The sequence below is a fragment of the Maylandia zebra genome, linkage group LG3, assembly GCF_041146795.1.
Source record: "Maylandia zebra isolate NMK-2024a linkage group LG3, Mzebra_GT3a, whole genome shotgun sequence".
NCBI lineage: Eukaryota > Metazoa > Chordata > Actinopteri > Cichliformes > Cichlidae > Maylandia > Maylandia zebra.
Genome location: NC_135169.1, coordinates 4,131,099 through 4,155,665, shown reverse-complemented (window position 1 = coordinate 4,155,665; position 24,567 = coordinate 4,131,099). Strand labels below are relative to the sequence as shown.

The 24,567-nt window shown below is 41.3% G+C and overlaps 2 protein-coding genes across 2 annotated transcripts; both read right to left on the bottom strand.

The window, feature by feature from the left end:
* Positions 1–2,795: 2,795 nt before the first annotated feature.
* LOC143414215 (P2Y purinoceptor 14-like) lies at positions 2,796–5,092 on the bottom strand. The gene is made up of 3 exons (XM_076878104.1): positions 4,994–5,092; positions 4,643–4,902; positions 2,796–3,429 (listed from the first exon to the last, which is right to left on the bottom strand). Exons 1-3 carry the CDS (start codon positions 5,090–5,092, stop codon positions 2,796–2,798), a joined length of 993 nt encoding a protein of 330 aa, XP_076734219.1.
* Positions 5,093–10,883: 5,791 nt separating this feature from the next.
* Positions 10,884–12,226, bottom strand: LOC101466025 (P2Y purinoceptor 14-like). The gene is made up of 2 exons (XM_004571570.6): positions 12,024–12,226; positions 10,884–11,863 (listed from the first exon to the last, which is right to left on the bottom strand). Exons 1-2 carry the CDS (start codon positions 12,206–12,208, stop codon positions 11,266–11,268), a joined length of 783 nt encoding a protein of 260 aa, XP_004571627.2. The 5' UTR covers positions 12,209–12,226; the 3' UTR covers positions 10,884–11,265.
* Positions 12,227–24,567: the final 12,341 nt, after the last annotated feature.

Sequence of the window (24,567 nt, the reverse complement as noted above, 5' to 3'; positions counted from 1 at the left end):
ACAGTTGAAAACATCAACTGATTGAATCCATGAATCTGAAAACGTGTTTCTGAGTGAAACAGACAGAACTGTTCAGCAGTCAGAGTGTTTCTCTAACAGGAGACACTCTTTACACCCAACTCTGCACAGACGCACCGAGCAACCAGGATTGAACCCAAACCCAGGATAAAGAGTTTCAGTGAATGTGGTGTTGAAGGTGTGGAGGTGGATCAGCAGGACAGTCCACATACACTGCTACTCTGTTAGAGACAGGGGAGGGGGAGGAGGAGGAGATGGATGTCACATAATGAGGACCATATTCAGAGCAGATCAGACTCCAGGAATGATCGTTCCATCCAAACACGCAGTCATAACTGTTTCCTTTTCTTCTGTAACTCACTGATATCTCAACTGTTTCTTTCCACTCGACCTCCCAGTAACAGCGACCAGTCAGACCATTACTACACATCAGCTGAAAAAAATAATCAAATCTGTCTAGATGATCAGGATATGACTGAACCTCCTCCACATGTGTCATCTTCCTGTTGTTGTCAGACAGTTTAATGTGTCTGTTTACTGTGTTTGTGTCGATTCTGAGTTGACAGGAATCTGATGAAGAGAACAAACACAATCCAGCTGCAGTTATTGATCCATCATCTGTTCAGTGATCGATTGATCGATGCTGTCTGTGTGCAGTGTTCATCTCCCCACGCGTGTGTTCATTAAAATCATTGTTTGACCGACTCTCCTGGACCAATTGCTGTTTTTGTGCTCACCCTCAATATTTGAACTTGTTTTTTTTTTTTTTTTTTTTTTTTTTTTTTTTCTAAATGACATCAGAAACAGCAGTATGCGACATTACGTGATGGCAGAGCTTCAGTTCATCCTTTGTCTTTTTTTTTTTTTTTTTTTTCCTCTGTTGGTCTTCCTTGGTCTCTTGTGTTCTGGGGTCCTCTGGATGTCTGGAGTTTTGATCTCCTCCATACCCGCTTCACACCCTGGAGGACGGGGCTGTGGCCCCCCCACACTCCCTAGCAGATCATTACATGGAGAAACCTTTGGAATGCAAGCATGCTGATCCACACAGGTATGCACACATGGGTATTCACAGACGCGGACTAAAGCTTTCTTGGCTGCTGCCTCAAAGCACACTGTGCGCTGTCTATCTTGCGTGCTGCACAATATCGTTTATTACTTAGTAAATACTGATATCTATGACTAGTTTATTGTGATGGTGCTTTGTTTTCTCTATTATTATGTTGCTCTTTGTTGTTTGCTGTCTCCTCTGTTTGTTTTTGTTTGTTTGTTTGTTTGTTTTTTTTCTCCATACAGGTGACCCAGGAGTTTTTTTTTTTTTTTTGTCTCTCTTCCCCCCCCTTCTCACCGTCTCTTCTCCCCTTTGGTTTTCTTTCTTTCTCCCCCCCTCTCTCTCTCATTCATTCCCCCTGTCCTATTTATTTAAAAAAAAAAAAAAAAAAATATTTGAACTTGTAACAATACCTAGACTCCAATTGAGGTAACTGGGTGTCATTACTGCCAGCAGGAGTTATTGTTCTATTAAATCTACATTTATCCAGAGCCAGTAGTTTCAGGTTTCTGTTAGGTGTCGCCTGCTCTGGAAGACAATTGGTGATGGGTGCTGATGTCTCTCACTTCATGATTCTTAAAATAGAATCACAGTTGTTGTTCCTTAGTTGGTGTGTCGCAGAGTGGGGAAAAATCATTAGACACATGAACATGGTGAAGTGAATCGGGGACTTCCAATTAGGACTCAGCTCCTCCTCACTATCACCCAGCCAGCCTGGTTTCTGCTGGGAGAAAGCTAATGGTGGCAAAGTTACCAACTACAGGCTACCTACAGGATTTCCAGGTTTCTGAGCCAATTCAGTGATCCTGGCCTCCAGAGCTGCAAATAGGCTGCATTTAATACAAATAAATTTATTACTAAGCTAAGCTAGCAAATGTCGAAAGACTAAAATAAAAGACAAAAGTACTGTGAATATAAAGGGCAGTTAATTTCAATTGAAAGTGTTTTTAATTAAACAAGTACACACAAAAGCTACACAAAACAGCACAGTGCACTGTAGCATGAACAGGAAGTGATAGAATACCACAGAGAGAGCCAACACTGAGTGAGAGTTCCAAACACTGATTAAGTCATTAAGTAATGAATGCCATTTAAGGGTTCAAATGCAAGGGTTTCTGCAGTTCCCAACCAGCATGGAGGCATGACTGAGAGTTTGAGCTCCAATAAAATGATGTGTGTTAGCCCTGCGACAGACTGGCAACCTGTCCAGGCTGTACCCCGCCTCTCGCCCTATGACAGCTGGGATAGGCTCCAGCAGCATGACCCTGAAAAGTATTAGCGGAAGCGAATGGATGGATGGAGAGCAGCTTTGGTTTCAGTTGCTCAGACGATGAAAATCAAAACAACCAGAATCCTTTAATACCTGTTATAACCTCGGGCACTGATAGTGCATAAAATGTTGATACAAGCCTTACTGAAGCAAGGTGAAGGAGTCTGGAGCAGCTCCCAGACTGCGTAAAGCACCAGTTTAACATGTGAACACATCAACTCTCATTTTATCATTATTTATAAATTTCTTATTTCTTATTAACAAAATGGAGAAATAAGATGTCAGTAAAGCAAAAAATGGTTGTGAATGCTGGATTTTTTATAAGGAAAAGAAATGAAGATATTAGCTATATTTAATTTTTTTGTTATCAAAAATAAAAAGTGCTAAAAAGTGATGCAGTCATCCAGACATGTGTAACTATTAAAGCAGAATCTTAGACAAAACTCACATTTCACACATTTAATAAAGTGCATTGTTTTCCTCACAGCTCACCAATTTGACCTGTTGTCCGTTTGTTGAATGTTGGCTCTCCTGGACGCCTTTCTCACTTGAGCCCGAAAGAGTCTTACTGAGGAAAAAGTAAACAACAGGGTCCAGGCAGACATTGAAAACTGACACCATGGTGGCTGCCTGCTTCAGGTAGAACAACATTGGCCCCACAGAGCAGCTGTTCAAAAGAAAAGTGTCGGGAAGTCGAACCAGGTGATAGGGGACAAAGCAAACACAGAAGATGCTGACCAGCACCAACATGTTCCTGCGAGACTTCACCAGCTTCTCAGAGGAGGCCAGCTGCCTCTGCTGTGCCTTCAACACCCTGCGGGAGGTACTGTAGTAGAAGAAGACCAAAGATATGAAGACCACGAGGAAGATGATAGTGCAACTGATGTGAATTATTTTGAAGACCAGGCTGAGTGATGCACTAAAGAGGGAACCACAGCGGCTCAGGGTAGAACTCAGAGGTTCTTGGGTGAACAGGATGGTGTAGGTGATGGCAGGAATCAGAAGAAAAACCCAGGTGACCATGGAGATGATGTTTGCTGCTTGTACTGTCTGCAGCATGTGCATTTGTGAAGTATGAACAATTTTCAGATACCTAGCGAGAAGAGACAGGAGGCAGGAGACAACTTAATTAAGCTGTTACAGAGGTGCCAACATAGCTTATTATGGGCCAATCTTTTTTTCTTTTTGTTGTTGTTGTTGTTTTTGTAACGGTATAAAAAATGAAAGGTGGTGGATTGGCCAGATGCAGGTCGATGTGTAAAAATAACTCTGATGTTTGGTGGTGGCTATGGCAGAGCTCCCACAGAGGCCAGCAGGTGGTGAGCAAAAGGGAAGCCAGGAGGAGCAGAGATCCGTGGCGGGCGCGTTTGGTATTGAGCTGAAAAGGAACACAGTTTGTCCCGGACTTCAGCTACAATGAAAAAGACACAAAGCTGGAGTTATTCTGCGTCTTTATGCTGCACAGCTGCCTTTTCTACTCTCACTCTCACTCTCTCCCCCTCCCTCTCCCACTTCAATCATGAAACTGATCAATGATCAGCTGATCGGCTTTTCTGTCGCAGGTCCCGTCTCTATTTTTTGTTTTGCGCACTTTGCGCCAGAACGGGGAAACAGGCGGAGGTCGCGCTAAACAACAGCAGCACGTTTAAGCTTGATCAGCTGTTGCTAGAATTTATTTAATATTAATTTCTAGTATCAGCTGATGTTTGCTGGAGCCACAGCTGTAAAGCTGCTGGTCATGATATGGTTTGGTTATCTGGTGAGAGGGAAACATGAAGATGAAACCAGGAGATGTCCTTACTGAATCATCAGAGCTGAACAGGTGATGGAGAAACAGGTTTACCTTTTAGTTAACATGAATGAGTTGAAGGGAAGTTATGAACTTTTTCTGAGAGACAAATAACACCAGGATCCTTTTCTAAGTAGCTGACAGTTGGTAACTGTGCAGGGGCGGATCTAGCAAAGTGTTGCCAGGGGGGCAGGTAGGGCATTAACAGGGAGAGGGGGGCACAAAGAAATACTTTTCTTTCTTATTCTTATTTAAAATATCTAGCTTTTAATAAATAATTATCTGAATGTTACAACTAAAGTTTGTATGTGATGTAAAATGTATAGAAATCATACATATACCAACAAGACTGTACATCACTGTCACAACAGGGTTTGTTTTCATTCAAAGTCTTTATGGCTTTAATACCTGGTGGGCCGGTCAATTAATTATTAAGTCCAAAGGAGATTTCTACACTTTGATCTGGAGCACAGGGTTCATAACTAACACATTATTCTGGTTTTACTAGGTTCCTTACCTGTCAGCAGCAATGGACCCCATAAATATGATGCTGGCATACATGTTGAGGAAGAAAGCAGAAGCCCCAAAGCTGCAGTAGAGCTGCTGAATGATGAGAGAGCTGCTAGCATAGTGGCTGATGCGCAGTGGCAGAGAGAGGCAGAGCAGGAAGTCAGCAGCTGTCAGGTTCTTCATGTAGACCATCAAGCTGCTTGATGCCTGCTGCCGAGCTCCACAAAAGTAAAACTTCATGATGAAGCCATTAAGGGGTAAACCCACCTGTAGAGACACAGAGAGGACGACAGGACTTTGGTAGATGCACAGAGAACCTCGTTTCCATCAGAGCACAATCTGAAGACTTAAAACTCACCAGAAAGACCAGACTGTAGACCAGAATAAAGAAAGAGTTGACTGATGTGTTGACATAATCACAGGTCTGGCCATCTGTCACATTTATTGGTTCATTCATGTTTCTGGAGCTGAAAAATAAATCCCCTTCATTAAGATCTCTCTTTGATAGGATACACCTTCATATTATTTTAGGTAAATCAAAAGTCAAACTAATTTTAAATATAATGTTGAGATCCCCTAAATCCCTCAGAAAGTTTGATAAATGTCATCTTCTGGTCAGTTAAATTCAGTTATGGCTGAATGTTTCTGCTACTTACTGCTAAAGAGACGGGCAATGAAAGTGGACACTATATCTTCTGAATATTTCTGAACATCAAACTCACTGTTTCAGCACTAAAGTGATCCCTGTAAACTGATTGTTAGTTTTAGTTTCCTTATTTTCCTCTGAGTAATTGATTTGGTCACTAGTTAGCTAACATAAACTAATGTAAGTCTATCAGCTACAACCAACCAACCACATGATGTTCTGTACCAACAGAAGATGGTGCTAAACATAAACTTTGTGTCAGTTTATAAAGAGCAGGGCTCAATGGATTAAATTACTCTTTAACTGTGTAGTGTTTCATGTCTTCTTTAAGAACAGCACAGTGCTAAATATTTCACTGTTTTCTCAGATCCTGCAGGTAGCTTTAGACAGCATGCCATGAGGATTAAATTTGTTGATATGAATCTCATCAGGAGCTCCTTCTTAGTTTTCAGAACCCAGTTTTATATTCAGCTGGTTGTTCTGTCACTCTCTTGTCTTCCAGGTTTAGCGCCTCGAACCTCCACCTGCTAGACCTCTCAAAATTGACTGGTACATGCGTATTTGGTTGATCTGGACAAAGGTGACCAATCACTCACCAGGGATCATTACAAAGGGGGCAGCTCCTGTTTTCTATGTATTAGTAGCGTCTTTATTGTGGGCAGGTGTGTAGGTTAATTCTAGGGTACTCTATACATATAAAGCACATAGACAGACACATGTTAGAAACACTACCCTATGCGGTTGATGCTACATCTGTATGGTTTTGACTGAACTTGTTGTAGATAGACATGACCTTTCAAGAAGCTGTAGACCAGTTTTGTTTTATTATTGAGTTTTCTAATTTGGCTCAGCCGCCTGGTCCTCCTCCCCCACCTCTGTTTTTTCTTGATCGTTGTTGAAACATGTGATAAATAAGCACTGCATGCCTTTTACACCTGCCCCCCACACTCCCACAGCTCATTTTGCAGTGTGGCTGTAACAACAGCATTAAATTGGTTCAACTGTTAAACCGTTTTCTACAACTTTGCTCAGCACAGATGAGCAGAGCTTTGAGGTTCACTGCTCGCATAACCATACATGTATTTTTTGAAGGAAACGCTTTTGTGCAGCAGAAGAATGAATGAATATTGGATTACTGAACACACAGCACTGAATGTAATGATGGGCTAATGACAGACTGTTCATTATGAACCACATATATAAGTGTAAGGATGACTATTACACCACGTGGCACCAGGACGCACCTAAGCCTTAGTCAGTGAGAAATTTGTAATGGTGTCATTACATATGCATCCTGATAGAGGCAGCAGTGGTGCTGAGGCAGCTGTGTGCAGTTGATTTTAAGTGTTTCTGGTCCCCAGGTCAGGAAATGTTAAGTCATCTTTAAAGTCAAGCATGAATTCAGCATGAGCACAAAAGATTCAGGGATGATTAACCAGCAGGACTCACCTGTGTTTCTGGAGGTTTCAGTGAGCAGGAAAAGCTGCTTCAGTTGTTTTGTGCTCTTGGTGTAACAGTGCTGCTGCAGATCAGGAAATGATGGCCACACCGCTAACCAGCACTTATTTCCTGTTACGTATGTCACGTGTCTTTTTTATTTTATTTCCCAGTTTAGGTTATTTGTTACGTTTTGGTGTTTTTTTGATGGAGTCTGCTGTCGGAGTCTGCTGTCCGGATCCATGATCCGGACAGCAGACTCCGACTAGAGTGGACCCAGCAGATTTTGTTTTGTAAATTTTGAGGAGTTTCAGAATCAGCTCCATGGGCGGTGGATTTTTCCTTTTTCCGAGAGGTAGAAGGAATTCAGGCAAAGGATCTGCAGTTTGCCCCAGTATGCTGACTTGACCTGGCTGAAGGACTTTGTCTTCACTCAACAATCCCCATATACACTACTGAGCCAGCCCACCCAAGACTCATCATGGATCACGGCCATATCATACAGTTAGTTTTCTGATGTAGCTCCACAGTTTCCTCTGGGAGATGGACAACCTGAGCAGTGACAGGAAGCAGGCAGCAGGTGGCAGCAAATCACCACAGTGCTTTTGATGTCACTGTCAGATTTTGATATCAAAAAGAAGGCCTACAAATAAAAGCCTATCCTGACATTTTCTGCTTAATCTTAAATGAAATACAGCACCTTATCTGGTCAGAAATATCAGGTTTGAAAAAAAATGACTTGGCAACTTTTAAAATGTATTGTAAAAGTCCTGAAATAAACATGCAAACAAGAAGAAAAGGAACCAAAACTAGGGCTTCTTTTTTGAAAAGAGAGAACAGATCTGGAAACAGTTTACATTAGTGGGTAATGTAAACATGTAACTCCTTTCCTACTTGGTGTACACTAAATAATAAATGTATGAAACAAAATGTAAATTTAACGAAGTTTCAGTGATGTGTAAAACATTTAAACCAACATTCAACTGAACACGACACAAAGAGAACAAATTCAGTATTTTTTTATTTGAAGAGTACATTTCTAAACGGTAACACGGTGATACTGTTTCATATATGCACTAATATTTTTTACCCATTTAAAATAATATTTTACTGATTTATTACAGGAAAAACCACATCCGCTCTTACACAATGTCAGAGTGCAAAGAATAAAACGCAGCACTTCCTCTCTTAATTTCACATTAAAAGTATTGCAGTCACCTCATTTCAAATAACCTTTTAATCTGAAAGAGATCCAGCAGGAAGTGTTTAGTGTGGTAACTGATATCAAAGAAGAGATTCTCAGCAAAGTCTGTGGCTGTGTCACTAATATCACGCCACCTGTCTTTTCTTTGTTTTACTGAAGCGCAGTTCATGCAGTCCAATCCGGTCATGCTAGAGGTCTGTGTTGGGTTTTCTCTGTGCTCCCATAGCTGGTGCTGCTCCGTAAACCCGGAAAGATGAGCAGACGTTTCAGAGGTTTTCAGGAAGTAAACCCGAGGAACAGGTGGGTGTTTGAGTGTCGGGCAATCCGGCTGACCCACAGTCACAGACTTTTGTTTTCAAAAGTAACATATGTACGTCTCTTGTTTTGTTTTGTGATAATTTCAAATGTCAGTCATTAATTAGGTATGTAGGAGCTGAATCTCCAGCCCTGCTGAGAATCCATGCAGGCAGGGGCGGGGCTTTATGTTGATGGGCGCACCATGCAGCCAATCACATGCAAAGACAGAGTGGGACGTTGGAAAAAAGTGAAGAAACGAGTGGAAACATAAAATGAGCATCTGGCTGCATTTCAGTGATACTAGAGACAAAGCTGAGAGCAGAATTTATAAAGTTATGAATTGTTGAACCTTTTGGGGGTGAGAGGAAGAACATCTAGTTTAACAGGATGTATCACTGATCTGTTATTTAAATATAGACACGTGTTATCCACAGAAACGTCAGAATCAACAACCACCAAAAAGCCAAAACAGCAAACGATTAAAGAGCAGGTACACAGACTCTGAAAAAAGATGGACATGATAGACGTACATGGACATGCTGTCAAACTACCCAAACCTTTTATCACTGTCTGACCAAAATTCCCTGAACAGAAACAGAAGATCAAAATTGGGCTCCACATTTGAAAAACATCATGAATTTTACTTTCACCAAGATAAAATCTCACTTCCTGCACAGCTCTGTCTCTCAGTATGCTTTGAGACCAAGTCTACAGTTGTGTTTGGTGTTGAAAAAATTCCACAAGAAATTCTGTTTTTCACTTTCTACCATAGATATTTATGTGGTTATATGTGGCCCGCCATGTAAAATGAGTCTGACCCCAGTCTCAGACTTTGAAACCACTTCCTGATTGTTAACAATTTATGAGTTGTTAACATGTATCGTAAATCTTAAAATATGAGCATAAACCCTGAACATTATTTCATTTCAGCTCACATGTTGCTCACAATACAGATCTATACATTTGGTGAAGTAGCATGATCATTTGGTGGAGCAATGCCACAAAGAGGCTTAAATATGATCCACAGTAACAGGTTTTATCAAGTGATTCCCTCGGTGCAGGAAGAAGTGCAACATACAAACACACAAAACATCAAAGATCACACAAGTGTTCATTCATTTTTGGTGCATTCATGTTTGCTGTAAATCTGAACTTCATGCAAGCTCCAATGTTGTCCTGTCAATTCAACTGATAAAGAGCAGGTAAAGTTTTCTAAATGACTCTTTAAATACATTGAACACCCAGTTATGATTACTGAATACCTTAATAAAGATTTTATCAGTTCATCTTTCACTTCGAACTATGAGTCTGGCTGAAAGGAAGCAGGCTGTGTTGAGGGTTGAAATAAAACCATTAAAGAGGGAAGAGGGACTGGCACTGGTAACAGCAGCCATATTGCCTTCCAGTGCATGTATATCTGTGGACTCTGCGGTCTATACAGAATTAAAGCTGACATGTGATTTTCATACATGTTGGTTTATTGCAATGTACCAACTGTATTTAAGTTATAGAATATATTTAGTTTACTTTAAAATGTAGAAATGTGTGTAGGTGTGTGTGTAGGACATTTATAGGACATTTTACCTACACCCACACAGTTTACCCTGCAGTAAAATGTGAGCAGCTAAGTTTTGATTCGAAACAGGAAACTGAACAACCACAGAGCTAGAGTTAGTATCTGTTACACAGACAAACTGCAGGCTGAAAAAACAGTCCACGTCAAAGAAACTGACTCACTTTACTGTTCTTAAAACACAGAACAACTGAAGGGTAACGACTTATTGATTTAAGAACTATAGCATCGAAACATTTGAAAGAAGACAAATCAGAAGTAAAGATAGTTTGAGCTACGTGTTAGCGTGAGGTGGAAAGAAGAAAGGTTAAAAGCTAAGCCATGTGTGCAGTAAATCGGTTTGGTTACCTTTAAACTTTGTGGTTTATAACTATAGAAAGAGCTCAGTGTTGGTCTCTGTTGTTCAACATGCTCACCCAGAATGCTTTGCAATCTGTTAAAGGTATAGGTCACTACCATTAGATCATTTATTGGATCCTTCAAAACTCCTTAGAGATGAATTGATAAGTCAACTCATTTAGACAAGCAATAACATTAAACAGGAACCATGACAACAGAGTTCTGCTGGTCAGAGCTGGCTTGAACCTGCCTTATCGAGGAAGAAAGAAAGCGGTTACAGCTGTTGGCTGGCCGACATGATTGACGATGGGCAAGCCATGAGCACTCAGACTGCATTTACTGCACGCCATATGGGAAGATCTTGGAGAAGGTTCAGTTGTTAACCAGGAACTGAGTGTCCCTCAGTATGAAAGGGCATTTTATACTACTGCTATTTAAACATGACCTGCATAAATGTGTATTATAATGTGTTGAAGGCACAGGTGAAGTCTTTTGCTTGCTCTCCAAGGATTCCTGTGTGGACCCCCTCTAGTAATGTAGAGCTATGACTCCTAGTTGCAGAGGAACACTTGTTTTGTCTTGATTTAAACTATTTTCTACTCGAAAGAACAAAACTTCGAAATAAGAAATGAAAAATTATTAAAGTAGCAAAACAGGCTGGAAACCTTATATTTTCTTCTTCTTGAGGCATTGCCTATGTTTTGCTTCTCGTCATGAATCATAAAAATTGCTGCGGACGAAATTCTCAGCAGTAATTTTCATTTCAGTTTTTATATATAAATGTTAAAATATTTTTGTTCATAAACACTGAAATTCAGATTTCACACATTGGATATTGTTTGTAGAAATTTAACCACAGACTGGTTCCGTTTCTGTTTGCTAAAACTGACACAGACTAATAGCTGAAAGTTGGCAACATAAACTGATGCTCTCTGTGTGGGAGTGTGTTTGGGCTGATTTGTTCTGCATTGATCTCTCAGCGCCACAGAAAGTTCTCTAGTATGTGAGGGCTTGGCATACATGATACTGGTTTTACTGGTCTCATCTCACTCTCGAAAAGCTCCAGCTCCTTCTTTATGCTGTCACTCTTGTGACAGCCAGTGGACTGGCCTACGTCACACTCTCCTCATTTGCTTATTGAACGTTGACTCTTATGGAGGCCATACTCCGATTCACCTGGGCCTGAAAAGTCTTACAGAGGAAAAAGTAAACAACAGGGTCCAGGCAGACGTTGAAAACTGACACTATGGTGGCCGCCTCCTTCAGGTAGTACAACACCTTAACAGCAGAGCAGTTTCCCGACAGAAAAATATAGGGGAGTCGAAACAGGTGATAGGGGACAAAACACACACAGAAGATGCTGACAAGTAGCAACATGTTCCTGCGAGACTTCACCAGCTTCTCAGAGCCAGAGGAGGCCAGCTGTGTCTGCTGTGCCTGCAACACCCTGCGGGAGATGCCGTTATAGAAGAAGACCAGGGATATGAAGACTAAGAGGAAGATGATAACAGAGAAGATATGGACGATTTTTTGGACCAGCCTGACCAATGAACTAAACAGGGGACGACAGCGTCTCGGGGTGACGTTCAGGTGTTTCTGGGTGATGAAAAACAGGCTGTTGCTGGTGACTGCTGGAATAATGAGACAAACCCAAGTGACCACAGAGATGATGTGGGCAGTTCGTACTCTCTGTAGAATGTGAGTTTTTGAAGGATGGACTATCTTCAGATACCTGGAGAGAGAATAGAAAGAAAGGTGTAGAAAAATTCACTAATCAGTCACAGTGGTGCCAAATCTTCAGAAGACATTATTGACTTCTAGAGAGATGTCTGGGCTTTGAAATTAACAATGATGACAAGAAATACAGTCTGAAATTAGTAAAGGTTCCTTACCTGTTGGCAGCAATGTACCCCATGAATAGGATGCTGGCGTACATGTTGAGGAACAGGGCATAAGCTCCAACTGTGCAGTACAGCTGCTGAATGATGAGAGAGCTGCTAGCATAGTGGGTGATGCGGAGAGGCAGAGAGAGGCAGAGCAGGAAGTCAGCAGCTGTCAGGTTCTTCATGTACACCATCAAGCTGCTTGATGCCTGCTGCCGAACTCGACAACAGTAAAACTTCATGATGAAACCATTAAGGAGTAAACCCACCTGAAATGACACAGAGAAAATGGAAATGGCAGGACTTTGGTAGATGCACAGAGAACCTTATACCAATTTCTAAAAAAAATGGAAACTGAAAATTTACCACAAACACTAGACTGTAGACCAGCATAAAGAAAGGGTTAACTGATGGGACAACTGGATCACAGGTCTTGTTCATAATGGAAGTCAAATTGTTGGGGCCATCCATGTTTGTGGAGCTGAAAAATAGATAATAAATACATTGCATATAAATGCAAGTTTCATCTTGAAAAAGATTCAGTTCAATCCAATGTATTTTTATAGTACCAAATCACAACAACAACTGCCTCAAGGGAGTTCATATTTTAAGGTAAATAATACAAAGAAAACAGAGAAAACTCCAACAACCATATGACCCCTGTTAGGAAGCGCTTTGGAGACAGTGACAGGAATAAACTTCTAATAGAACCAGGATCTCTGAGGGGCGACTATCTGCTGTGACCGGTTGCAGGTGTGCAGATGAAGACAGGACAAAGAAATGTTGTTAAAAAGAGCCAGAGATTAACAATAACTAATGATTAAATGCAGAAAGGTGTGTGAACACATATTAACTGAAAAAGATGACTAAAGAAGAAACACTAGGTGCACCAAGGGAATCCCCCAGCAGCCTACACTCATTGTAGTGTAACTAAAAGAGGGGTCAGGTTTACCTGAGCCAATGCAAACTATACCACTTTATCAAAACTGCGTTTTTCAGACAACCTGATAATAACCAATTACTGTAGTCCAGCCTAGAAGTAATGCATTTACTAGTTTTTTCGCATCACTCTGTGACAGGATATTTCTAATTTTGGACATACTGCAAAACTTGAAGAAAGCAGCCGTACATATTTCTGTAATATTAGCATTGAAGGACATATCTTGGTCAAAAATGACTCCAAGGTTCCTCACAGTGTTACTGGAGGCCAAGGTAATGCCATCCAGAGTAAGAATCTGGTTAGATACCATATTTCTTCCAAAAAAAAAAAAAAAAAAAAAAGATACCATATTTCTAGGCTTTTCAGGGCCGAGTACAATAACCTCAGTTTTATCTGAATTAAGAAGCAGAAAGTTAGCGGCCATCCAGGTCTTTATGTCTTTAAGACATTCCTGCAGTTTAACTAATTGGTGTGTGTTATCTGGCTTCATGGACAGATAGAGCTGGGTGTCATCTGCATAGCAGTGAAAATGTATGCTATGTCTTCTAATGATGCTGCCTAAGGGAAGCATGTATAGTGTAAACTGAATTGGTCCTAGCACTGAACCCTGTGGAACTCCATAATTAACCTCAGTGTGTGAAGAGGACTCTCCATTTACATGCACAAATTGGAGTCTATTAGATAGATATGATACAAACCACTGCAGTGCAGTACCTGTAATACCTACGGCATCGCTCTAATCGCTCTAATAGGATATTATGGTCGACAGTATCGAACGCTGCACTGAGGTCTAGCAGGACAAGCACAGAGATGAGTCCACTGTCAGAGGCCATAAGGAGATCATTTGTAACCTTCACTAAAGCTGTTTCTGTGCTGTGACGAGCTCTGAAACCTGACTGAAACTCTTCAAATAAACCATTCCTCTGCAGATGATCTGTTAGCTGTTTGACAACTACTCTTTCAAGGATTTTTGATATGAAAGGAAGGTTGGAGATTGGCCTATAATTAGCTGTAACAGCTAGGTAAAGTGATTGCGGTTAAACTACTGATGGCCTGTGGAGATTAAATAATTAACAGAGATAGGTTGATCAGATTGAAACATTAATTAATCGTAGTACTTTCTTGAACAGTCTTGTAGGATGGGGTTTAAAAGACACATTGATGGTTTGGGAGACATAAATACTCAGAAGGATCGACCTTGGTAGACTCTTAGTTTGTTATGTCAAATCAAATTTAAACAAATTATAAATATTTTGCATTGAGATCCACTACGTCTGTCATGGCCTGGGTCTAGGGATCCAGGGCTCATGTATTTCTGTTCATTGTTCCATGTGTAGTGTTTTGGTTGTATCCTCTCGCTTCTTCCTCCGTCTCCCTGTGTGTGTTTATGTACGTTTGCGCTCTCAGATGTGTTCCTACACTGGAGGCTTCCACACCTGCCGCTCATCAGCCATCACCAGCTGTAGCTGATGGCCTCGTCAAGAGCGCCCTATTTAAGAGGGTGGCTGAGCTCTAGTCGGCACTAGATCCTTAACGCAAAACTTGTTAGTATAACTGTGGACCAAGAACACTGTCGTGATTATAGCTGATCCTGCTAAGCTGAGTATGTTTGTGTGTTACCAGGAATTGGGGAGCGGAGGGTGTTTTTGGAGATGTTACTTTTTCACCTTTCATGGACATGTCCACTGTGTGGGAATCAATGAGAATTGCCACTGCCCATATGGAAAAGAAATAGTAAAAACTTATATGTGATTACTCATGAAAGTGGCCACTTTCATGAGTAAATCATATAAGGCTTACATGATTTACTCATGAAAGTGGCCACTTTCTCCCTACCTTCATATATTGTTTTAGTAAGTATCCAAAACATACAAGTTGCATTATATAATTTTTCAAGGGATCTTATATCTGTTTTCACTCTTATATGCTTTTCATACAAGTTTCCACAAGACAGATACAAACTTTATAAGATTTATATATATCTTTTCCATATGGGTGGGGCCACAGTGCTGGGATTTCTATATAGTTGTGTTTTTTTCCACTCACTATAAATAAATCCAGTGTTCATCGTAAGCGTGATGTATTTCTGTATATTGTTCCATGTATAGTGTTTTGGGTCCTCCTCACTGCTACTCCATGGTCTGCACCTGTCCGTGGCAACATCCCTCTTTAAGGCAGATATTTGTATTTTCTGACAATTCAATTCCATTCAAAACATTTGTCTTACGGTGCATTCTGTGTAACACACCTGTACAGTCAATTACTGACATGTACCCAACTTTCTGGGGACAGTAATTGTTTTTCTTCTTATCAAACCTGTAACATGAGATTAATTCACAGTCTGTGTTTGTTTTGCATTGGTGCAGATCTACATGCCTTCCACTGAGTATATTTATTCGAAAATGTAAACAAATGTTGCAACCAGATATTTATGTTAATGGTCAAAAATATAATGGGTATGGAATATGTCATTGGTATCTCCAATCCTGTACTTTTCTTGCCAAGAAGATGAAACTTGTCGATGGCGCCAAATAATAAGTTTTCAGATGATAATTTTAGATTTACTGTGTTCACGCATTTCTTAATATTCCACCTCCATTGTTGTTTGCACAATTTGATCAGAACAGGTAATCAGAGCTTTGAGGTTGAGAAGTCTGGGCTCAGACCACTCTATATGTATTTTTTGGAAGAAACACTGGTGTGCAGCAGAAAAATTACTGAATATATCATTGTTCAATGTGAATATAATTATGTGCTAATCACAGATTTTTCATAATGAACTCCACATATGACTGTAAGATTGTCAGCACACTTGGCAGCAAGATGCCTTGGGCCTGGCAGAAACCAGCTGTAGTGCTGAGGCAGCTGTCTGTCTTTCCCATTACAGGAGTAAAGTTAAGCAGGAATTCAACAGAAGTACAAAAGATTTAAGGATGAGTGTCAGGTCACAATTTTAAGACAAATATGATGAACTTTATCCAGCACATCATTTGTCGATTCAGCTTTTTAAATCCAATTAAAATCAAACCACTCAAAAAGATCCTCTGGAACAGAGCAGAGTTCTTGAAACAGAGCTTACTGAACAGAGCCATATGTAGAGCAAAACAGAACATCACAGAAGAACAAGACAAAGAAAACCTGGGTGAAAAGCTTTAAGCACATGTGCGTCAAAAACTAACAAAGACAAAAAAAGATTAAGACGAGGACACACAAACCCAAACCAGATGCATCAAATCAGCCAAACTCTACCAACTGTAAGAGACAAACCTGTCAGCATAACCCATAAAACTGCCATAGTCTAAAATAGTAGGCTAAAGCAACCGCTGCACATCACCAGTGATGCACCTAAGTATATGGGTCATAAACAATTTAACTATGTGGGTCACTTGCTTAACATTGTAATTCCAGTATATAAACACTCCTGCATAGGTATGTATAAAAATATATATGATTTCAGAGTATGTTTCATAAAAAAAACAGCAAGACTCACATGTGTTTTCGCAGACTTCGGTGAGCAGAAGAGGCTGCTTGAGTTGTTATGCCTTCTCAATTTAACTTTATTGTTAAAGATCAGGAAACACACAGAGACCACACCGCTAACCTGCACTTGTACTTATTTTCTGTTTGACGTCACTGCTAGACTGTCTCAACACATTTCCACCACAGAAAACCCTGATGTCATTTTTAGATGTGGTCAACAGGTTGTTTATATATAATACTTACTTCACCTGTCTGCAGTTTTTTCTTAGATGATCTCACATTATCTTACAAGAACAATCCACGAGCAGAAAATCTATCATCAGCAACAAAGCAAAGCACTTCCACGTCCATGGTTCGAGTTGATCTCAGGTTCTTCATTTGAAAATCTGCCTGTGATCTAAAGTAAAAAAGAAGGGAGGGGGGGAAGGCATCTTTGAGGTCTGAGGCTATTATGGTTTTAAAGATTTTTCCCCTAGTCCCCTTTGAGTTTTAAGTGCATTAGTCAGCCTGTTCATCAAAATCATCTATGCCAGCCACACCATCATCTTTAGGTTGATCCTCATATCGCTTCTGCAACAGCACCACCTGCAGTTTCTCTAGGATAGTGTTTTCCTGGGATGATAGAGGAAGAGAAACTGCAACTTTGCTCCTGGTTCCATCTTTGAATATTCACAGGTTTCACCCACAAACTTCCCCAAACTTTTGTTATCTATAAAGACCACACCAGCTCACTCAGAAAGCCAGCTAAAAATGTCACTTCTGGTCCGATTGGGGAGGGGACCAGAGAAAACTACAGTTCACTTTTGTTTTGGCAAGTGTCATTACTGCCGAAGTGAATTATTATTTTGTGAAGTTTACATTTATTTGCAGTTTCAGGTTTCCATTCAGTGCCGTGTGCGCTGGCCCCTGGTAATTGGCTGCTTGTGTTTCTCACTTCAGGTTTGTCAAAACGGAACTGGCAATAAGAATAGTTTTTTCTTTGGTGTGTGTGTCACAGAGTGCCAGAAAATGATGTGAAATGTGAACATGTTGGTGGCGTACTGGGGGCTTCTATTTAAGACTACAGCTCCTTCTCACTGTCACCCAGTCGGCCTGGTTTTTGCTGGGAAAAGCTACTGGTACAGGTGCCTCGCTAGGAGAGTGTGCTTTGAATATAGCACATGGAGATTACAATATGAAAAGAGTCTTATTCTAAAGGTTTTAAATAAACAGGTACAGAGATAAGCTAGGCAAAACAGCGGGGTGCACTTTAACAGGAAAAGGATGTGATACAATACCACAGAGAGAATCAACTCTAAGTGAGAGCGCCAAACACTCGATAAACTCATAACGTAATGAATGTTGGGTTCAAATGCAGGGGATCCTGCAGTTCACGACTGAGAATTAAAATAGTCCAAATTCTTTTGGCTCCAGTAAAATGATCAGTGTGGTTATTCTCCCAGGTGTTATACTAAAGTGTAATGTTCAACATCAATGAAAAACAGGATTTATGGGGTTTTTGTTTTCTAAAGAACTAAAGCACAGAGCAGTGCTGTGAGTTTAGGTGTAAATGAATACACAGTGACTCAAAGTACAAAACAGACCCACACTTTGTCACAGTATGCGATAGTATGCTATGTTCAGCACTGTGGTGAAAAAAATCTCACTATAGCTTTGCACATAGAGTAAAAAAAAAAGAGAGGAAATAACTGTTGTGGTTTCACATGCTTGTCATACAACATAGCAACCTGCAAACATACAAAACATAAAACAAAAGAAAAAGACTCAAAGTTTTCTTGATCGAACTAAACTAAACTCTTCATAGTCAAGTTACATTTTCAATCTGACTGACAGGAAGGTTGAGGGTTAGAAAAACCACTACAAAGGTGGTTTATAGGTATTGCCTAAACTTTTTATACAAGAATGTCGTGGTAATTTTAGGTTTTTAATGATTTCTTTGAACTCTTCCACTTTCAAGGTGAAATGATTGTAAAACATGCATGTTTGAGGAGTTTACAAAATAAGAACTGCGTGTACAAATGTGAATTTCTTTTCTTCTCTGAATTCTCCGTAATTCAAACAGGATCAGAAGAGAATCGTTGCTTTTTGTTAAGTTTACGGACATGACTTATGAATTACATCTATATGAGCCTTTACACCAAGGTCCTGTTTTACCAAAATAGTGCCGTACAGCTTGTCACATTGTTGCTTCGCCAGTCAAAAGGGAAATGTCAACACAAGAGTCACATTTGTACATGTCATCACACGTCTTCATTAAATGCATTTCCTATACTTCAGACCAAAAACGTGAAATCAGTCAGTAGGGTAGCAAAACAGTTAAAATCTTTTTCCTTTATAAGCATCAGCAGTTAAGACATCTTAACACAAATCAATGCTGAAAGGTTGATATCTCAAATGCCTTGTAAGACACACAGAAATTCAGTTTTCACATATTTTTCTGTATGAAACAGTGCTGACATTCACGCTGTCCATGTGTTGTGTTGAGTTCAGGCTTGTGTTGATTTTTTAGCTTAGCAGAAGCTCCTGTGGTTCACGAGGACTTGGATCTATGACACGCTGTCAGAATCAAAGCAACAGCTTACTGGCTTAACTCACAGCTGTAGCAATGTCCAGCTGCTCCTTCCTGCTCTTTCACTTGTTGAATGTTGCCTCTCCAGGACACCATCCTCACCTGGGACCGAAAAGTCTTACTGAGGAAAAAGTAAACAACAGGGTCCAGACAGATATTGAAAACTGCCACCATCGTGGTCATCTCCATCATATAGTTCAAGACTGAAACAACAGAGCGATTGCTTGTCAAAAACGTTGAGGGAAGCCGAACTAGGTGATAGGGGACGAAACAAACACAGAAGATGCTGACCAGCACTAACATGTTCCTGCGAGACTTCACAAGCTTCTCGGAGCCAGAGGAGGCCAGCTGTGTCTGCTGTGCCTGCAACACCCTGCGGGAGGTGCTGTAGTAGAAGAAGACCATGGATATGAAGACCACGAGGAAGATGATGGTGGATAAAGTGTGGATGATTGTGAAGAACAAGCTAATTGATGCACTAATGAATGGATCACAGCAGCTCGGGATAGAGTTCAGAGGCTTCTGGGTGATGAAAAACAAGATGGTGTAAATAACTGCTGGAGCCAGGAGACAAACCCAGGTGACCATGGAGATGATGTGGGCAGCTCGCACTGACTGCAGAATGTGAGTTCCTGAAGGGTGAACAATCTTCAGATACCTGAAGAGAGAAAAGAGGCAGTATGCAATTTCACTGATCAGTCACAGTGGAAGAGAATCTGCAGAAGACATAACTGAGTTACAAAGATGGTTAAAATGCCTGCAATCGTCCAGGTAAGTAAATCTCCAAAAGTTGATTCTGTTCATCTGGACGTAGCGTTTTGTGGGAGAAACGTTTGTGACTCATCCAAGCGATTTCTTCAGTCTCCAGAGACAAAACGCTACGTCCAGACGAACAGGATCAACTTTTGGAAAGTTACAAAGAGATGCCTATGCTTGGATCAGGGAAACGGGGATTGTACTTACCTGTTAACAGCGATGTGTCCCATGAACAGGATGCTGGCATACATGTTGAGGAGCAGGGCAGAAGCTCCAAAACTACAGTAGAGCTGCTGAACAATGGTAGACTTGCTGGCATAGAAAGTGATTCGCAGTGGCAGGGAGAGGCAAAGCAGGAAGTCAGCAGCTGCCAGGTTCTTCATGTAGACCATCAAGCCTGCTGTCTGCTGCTGACGACGAAAGTAAAATTTCATGATGAAGCCATTGAGGGGTAAACCCACCTGAAAGGACAGAGATGAAGAAGGCAGGAGTTTAGTGCATGCACAGCGATCTTTAATAACATTTCTGACAGAACATAATCTGAAGATTTGAAACATACCAGAAACACCAGAGTGTAGACCAGCATAAAGAAAGAGTTGACTGATGTGGCGACAACATCACACGTCTGGCTCAAAGTTGAAGTCATATTTTTTAAGTCACTCATTTTTCCCAAAGCTGAAAAATAAATCTGCCTTCAGAGATCCCTCTTTCATAGTCTCTTAGTGTTAATCAAAGTCCAGTTTTAAATGTTGCCTTTAAGATTCAGTAAAGCTCTCTTTATACATGCTACTTTCTGGAGGAGTTTACTGAAAGTTCAATTCTATTCAGTTTACAGTTGTCTCAGGTTGCTTTCCCTACAGTCTTGCAGCTTTGAAGACAAAGTTGAAAGCTTAACATGCAAGTACAGAAACCACTGTTAGATGTCATCTCTCATCTTTAGCCTACATATGCAATCCAACACTGACTCTTAACTGACCCATTACTCTGAACATTATAAGCTGTTTTCTATACCAGCATTTAACTGGATATAATCCTTATCAAGAACTTGTGACATGGGATTGGTGCACAATTTATGAAGAAATATCCACGTGCAGAGAAGAAATTCCTGAATATATTACATTATTGAATATACAATGCTACGTACAATGGTGTGTTCATAATGAATGCTACAAATGAGTGTAAGGTTGATTTTCAGGTCAGTTAGCATTACTTGGGCCTTTGTCAATGACAAATTTGTTATAGTGTTACAGGTTTCCCATTTGGAACACAGTCAGAAGCCAACGTTGGCATTGAGATGGCAGTACAGAAGGATTATACACTGCTTCTCTTCTCATGAGTCAGGAGCTGGTTAAATCATATTTTTAGTTAAGCATGAAATCACTAAAAGTACAAAAAAACTTGAGGTTGAACAACGAGCAAGACTCACCTTTATTTCTGCAGTTTTCAGTGTGCAGGAATAACTGCTTGAGCTGTTAGGTGTTCTTTTATAGTACTGCTTTAGATCAGGAAACAAACAGTGATCACACTTCTATACTGCCCGCTAACTTATTTCCTGTTTGCCTTCACTGCAAAATAGTGCAACATATTTAAAACACAGAAAAAAAAACACAGTGTCATGCCCTTTGCAGCCAAGAAGAAAAAAAAAACATGTAGGCCATGCACTGACTACTGTAACCTGAAGAGTAAGTATCCTTTGCCACTCGTTAGATCTGCTCTGGAGCCTCTCCAGTGTTTGACCTCTGAAACATTTTACACTTGGTCCATATCAGGGAGGAGGATGAATGTAAGGCTGTGTTTAACACATTCTTAGGACATTTTGAAGATCTTGTGATGGCTTTTTGGATCACAATTGCACCTGCAGTCTTCCAGGACTTATTTAATGATGTGTTAAGGGGTGGCTGTAGCTCAGGTGGCAGAGCAGGTCAGCCACTAATCAGAAAGTCGGTGGTTCGATCCCAGGCTGCCTCCTGGCTGCATGCCAAATATCCTTGGGCAAGATACTAACCCCATGTTTGCCTACTGGTGGTGGTCAGAGGGCCTGGTGGCGCCTGTGTCCAGCAGCCTCGCCTCTGTCAGTGCACCCCAGGGCAGCTGTGGCTACAATGTAGCTTGATGTAGCTTGCCATCGCCAATGTGTGTGGGTGAATGCCTGAATGTAGTGTGAAGCGCTTTGGGGTCCTTAGGGAGTAGAAAAGCGCTATACAAATGCAGGCCATTTACTTCTTGAACATTTTGATTTTAGTTCACTTGAATTATATTCAGATTTTTTTTTTTTGAGTCTCTAAACACTGGGTAGGCTGCAACCTTGTGCATTATCCTCCTATCAGTTAACCCCCAAAGAACAAAATTAGAATGTGGGGTGATTGTGAACTACTCAAGGTTAGGCTGGAGCTGGACAAATGGTGACGCTGGTTGGAGGGAGCTGAACCGCCTTTTCTCATAGAACAATAAAAGCAGTACCAAATGACACTTCCTAGCCCTAGAAAAACTGCCCACAGTGTCACACACCTCTAAATTATTTATTGACCGTGTTTTCAAACTACATCAAATTCTAATAGAAGTTGTGCCTGACAGAGGACTGTATAGACAGATCTCACCATGCATTCACACATCACTTCCAGCAGAACTGGTGGATCTGGACACAGACCAGAGAGGTGAAAATTGGATACCCCAAAGGTGGAGAATGATAAGGCTGAGATCATGTGGGACTTCAAGATGCAGATGGATGACCTGGAGCACTCAGGGCAGAGACCCCCAAATGGGTAGATGGCTCCAGTACATGAAAGGAATGACATCCAAGATCTCTGTCTAGTTTAGTGCAGTCTTAACCCTTTAAGACCTACCATAGAACCAAGTCCGCCAGAGCTTATATTATATTTTTACATGGTGTGGTGCCATTTTTGGGAGCATTTCAAGTTGCTATACATCAATACAGCTGTTATAGCCCAGATTTTAATAATATGTATTCATTAAGTGCATAGTAATTACATAAATTGCAAAAAAGTGCAATAAACTACAAAAAAATTGAAAATCGTTTTTGCTTTTTTAACATATATTTCTAGTTAGAGAAATTTAAGAGGCTTATCCCTCAAAACTGTAAATACAAAAAAGTTGCACAAAATAGTTTCCTACCACAGGAAATTTATTTTGAGTGTCTTCATAGTTCTATTTTTGAAATACACCAATTTTTATATACTGCAGGAAAAACAAAAATAAATATTATACCGCTCCGAAGGTCGGACGGTCCTGATTCCCAAGGACCCCAAGAAGGGACCGGTCTCCTCCAACTACCGACCAATAACCTGCCTCAGTACTACATGGAAGCTTCTGTCAGGCATCATATCGGCTAAGATGAACAGGCACATGGGTCAATACATGAGCGGGGCACAGAAAGGGATTGGCAAGAATACCAGAGACGCAAAACACCAGCTACTGGTAGACAGAACAGTCAGCCGAGACTGCAAGACCAGACTGACCAACCTGTGCACTGCCTGGATTGATTACAAGAAGGCCTATGACTCAATGCCCCACAGCTGGATACTGGAATGCCTAGAATTGTACAAGATCAATGGGACCCTAAGAGCCTTCATCAGGAACTCAATGGGGATGTGGCGTACAACACTAGAGGCCAACTCCAAGCCCATAGCACAAGTCACCATCAAGTGCGGGATCTACCAAGGAGATGCTCTGTCCCCACTGCTGTTCTGCATAGGCCTGAACCCCCTCAGTGAGATCATTAACAAGACTGGCTACGGATACAGACTACGGAACGGAGCAGTTGTCAGCCACCTCCTGTATATGGATGGGAGAAGTGTAGTTGGATGGTAACAAAGAGAGGGAAGGTAGTCAGAACTGAGGGGATTGAACTACCAGAAGCCAACATTGCAGACATAGAGGACAGTTACAAGTACCTGGGGATCCCGCAGGTGAATGGGAACCATGAAGAGGCCGCTAGAAAAGCTGCAACCACCAAGTACCTGCAGAGGGTCAGGCAAGTCCTGAGGAGTCAGCTGAATGGTAACAACAAGATCCGGGCCATCAACACGTACGCCCTGCCTGTGATCAGGTACCCTGCTGGGGTAATAGGCTGGCCAAAAGAAGGAGATAGAAGCCACTGACATAAAGACAAGAAAGCTCCTTAACATGCATGGAGGGTTTCACCCCAAGTCCAGCACCCTGAGGCTGTACGCTAAGCGGAAGGAAGGGGGCTGGGGACTGGTGAGTGTCAGCACCACAGTCCAGGATGAGACAACGTACATCCAAGAATACATTGGGAAGATGGCCCCAACTGACCGAGTGCTCAGTGAATACCTCAGGCAGCAGAAACCCAAGAAAGAGGAGGGAGACGAGGAACCATCATGGAAGGACAGGCCCCTGCACGGTATGTACCACCGGCAGATAGAGGAGGTGGCTGATATCCAGAAATCCTACCAGTGGCTGGACAAAGCTGGACTGAAAGACAGCACAGAGGCACTAATCATGGCAGCACAAGAACAAGCTCTGAGTACAAGATCCATAGAGGCTGGGGTCTATCACACCAGGCAAGACCCCAGGTGCAGGCTGTGTAAAGATGCCCCAGAGACAATCCAGCACATAACAGCAGGGTGCAAGATGCTAGCAGGCAAGGCATACATGGAACGCCATAACCAAGTGGCCGGCATAGTGTACAGGAACATCTGTGCCGAGTATAACCTGGAAGTCCTGAGGTCAAAATGGGAGATGCCCCCAAGGGTGGTGGAGAATGACCGAGCTAAGATCCTGTGGGACTTCCAGATACAGTCGGACAAAATGGTGGTGGCTAACCAACC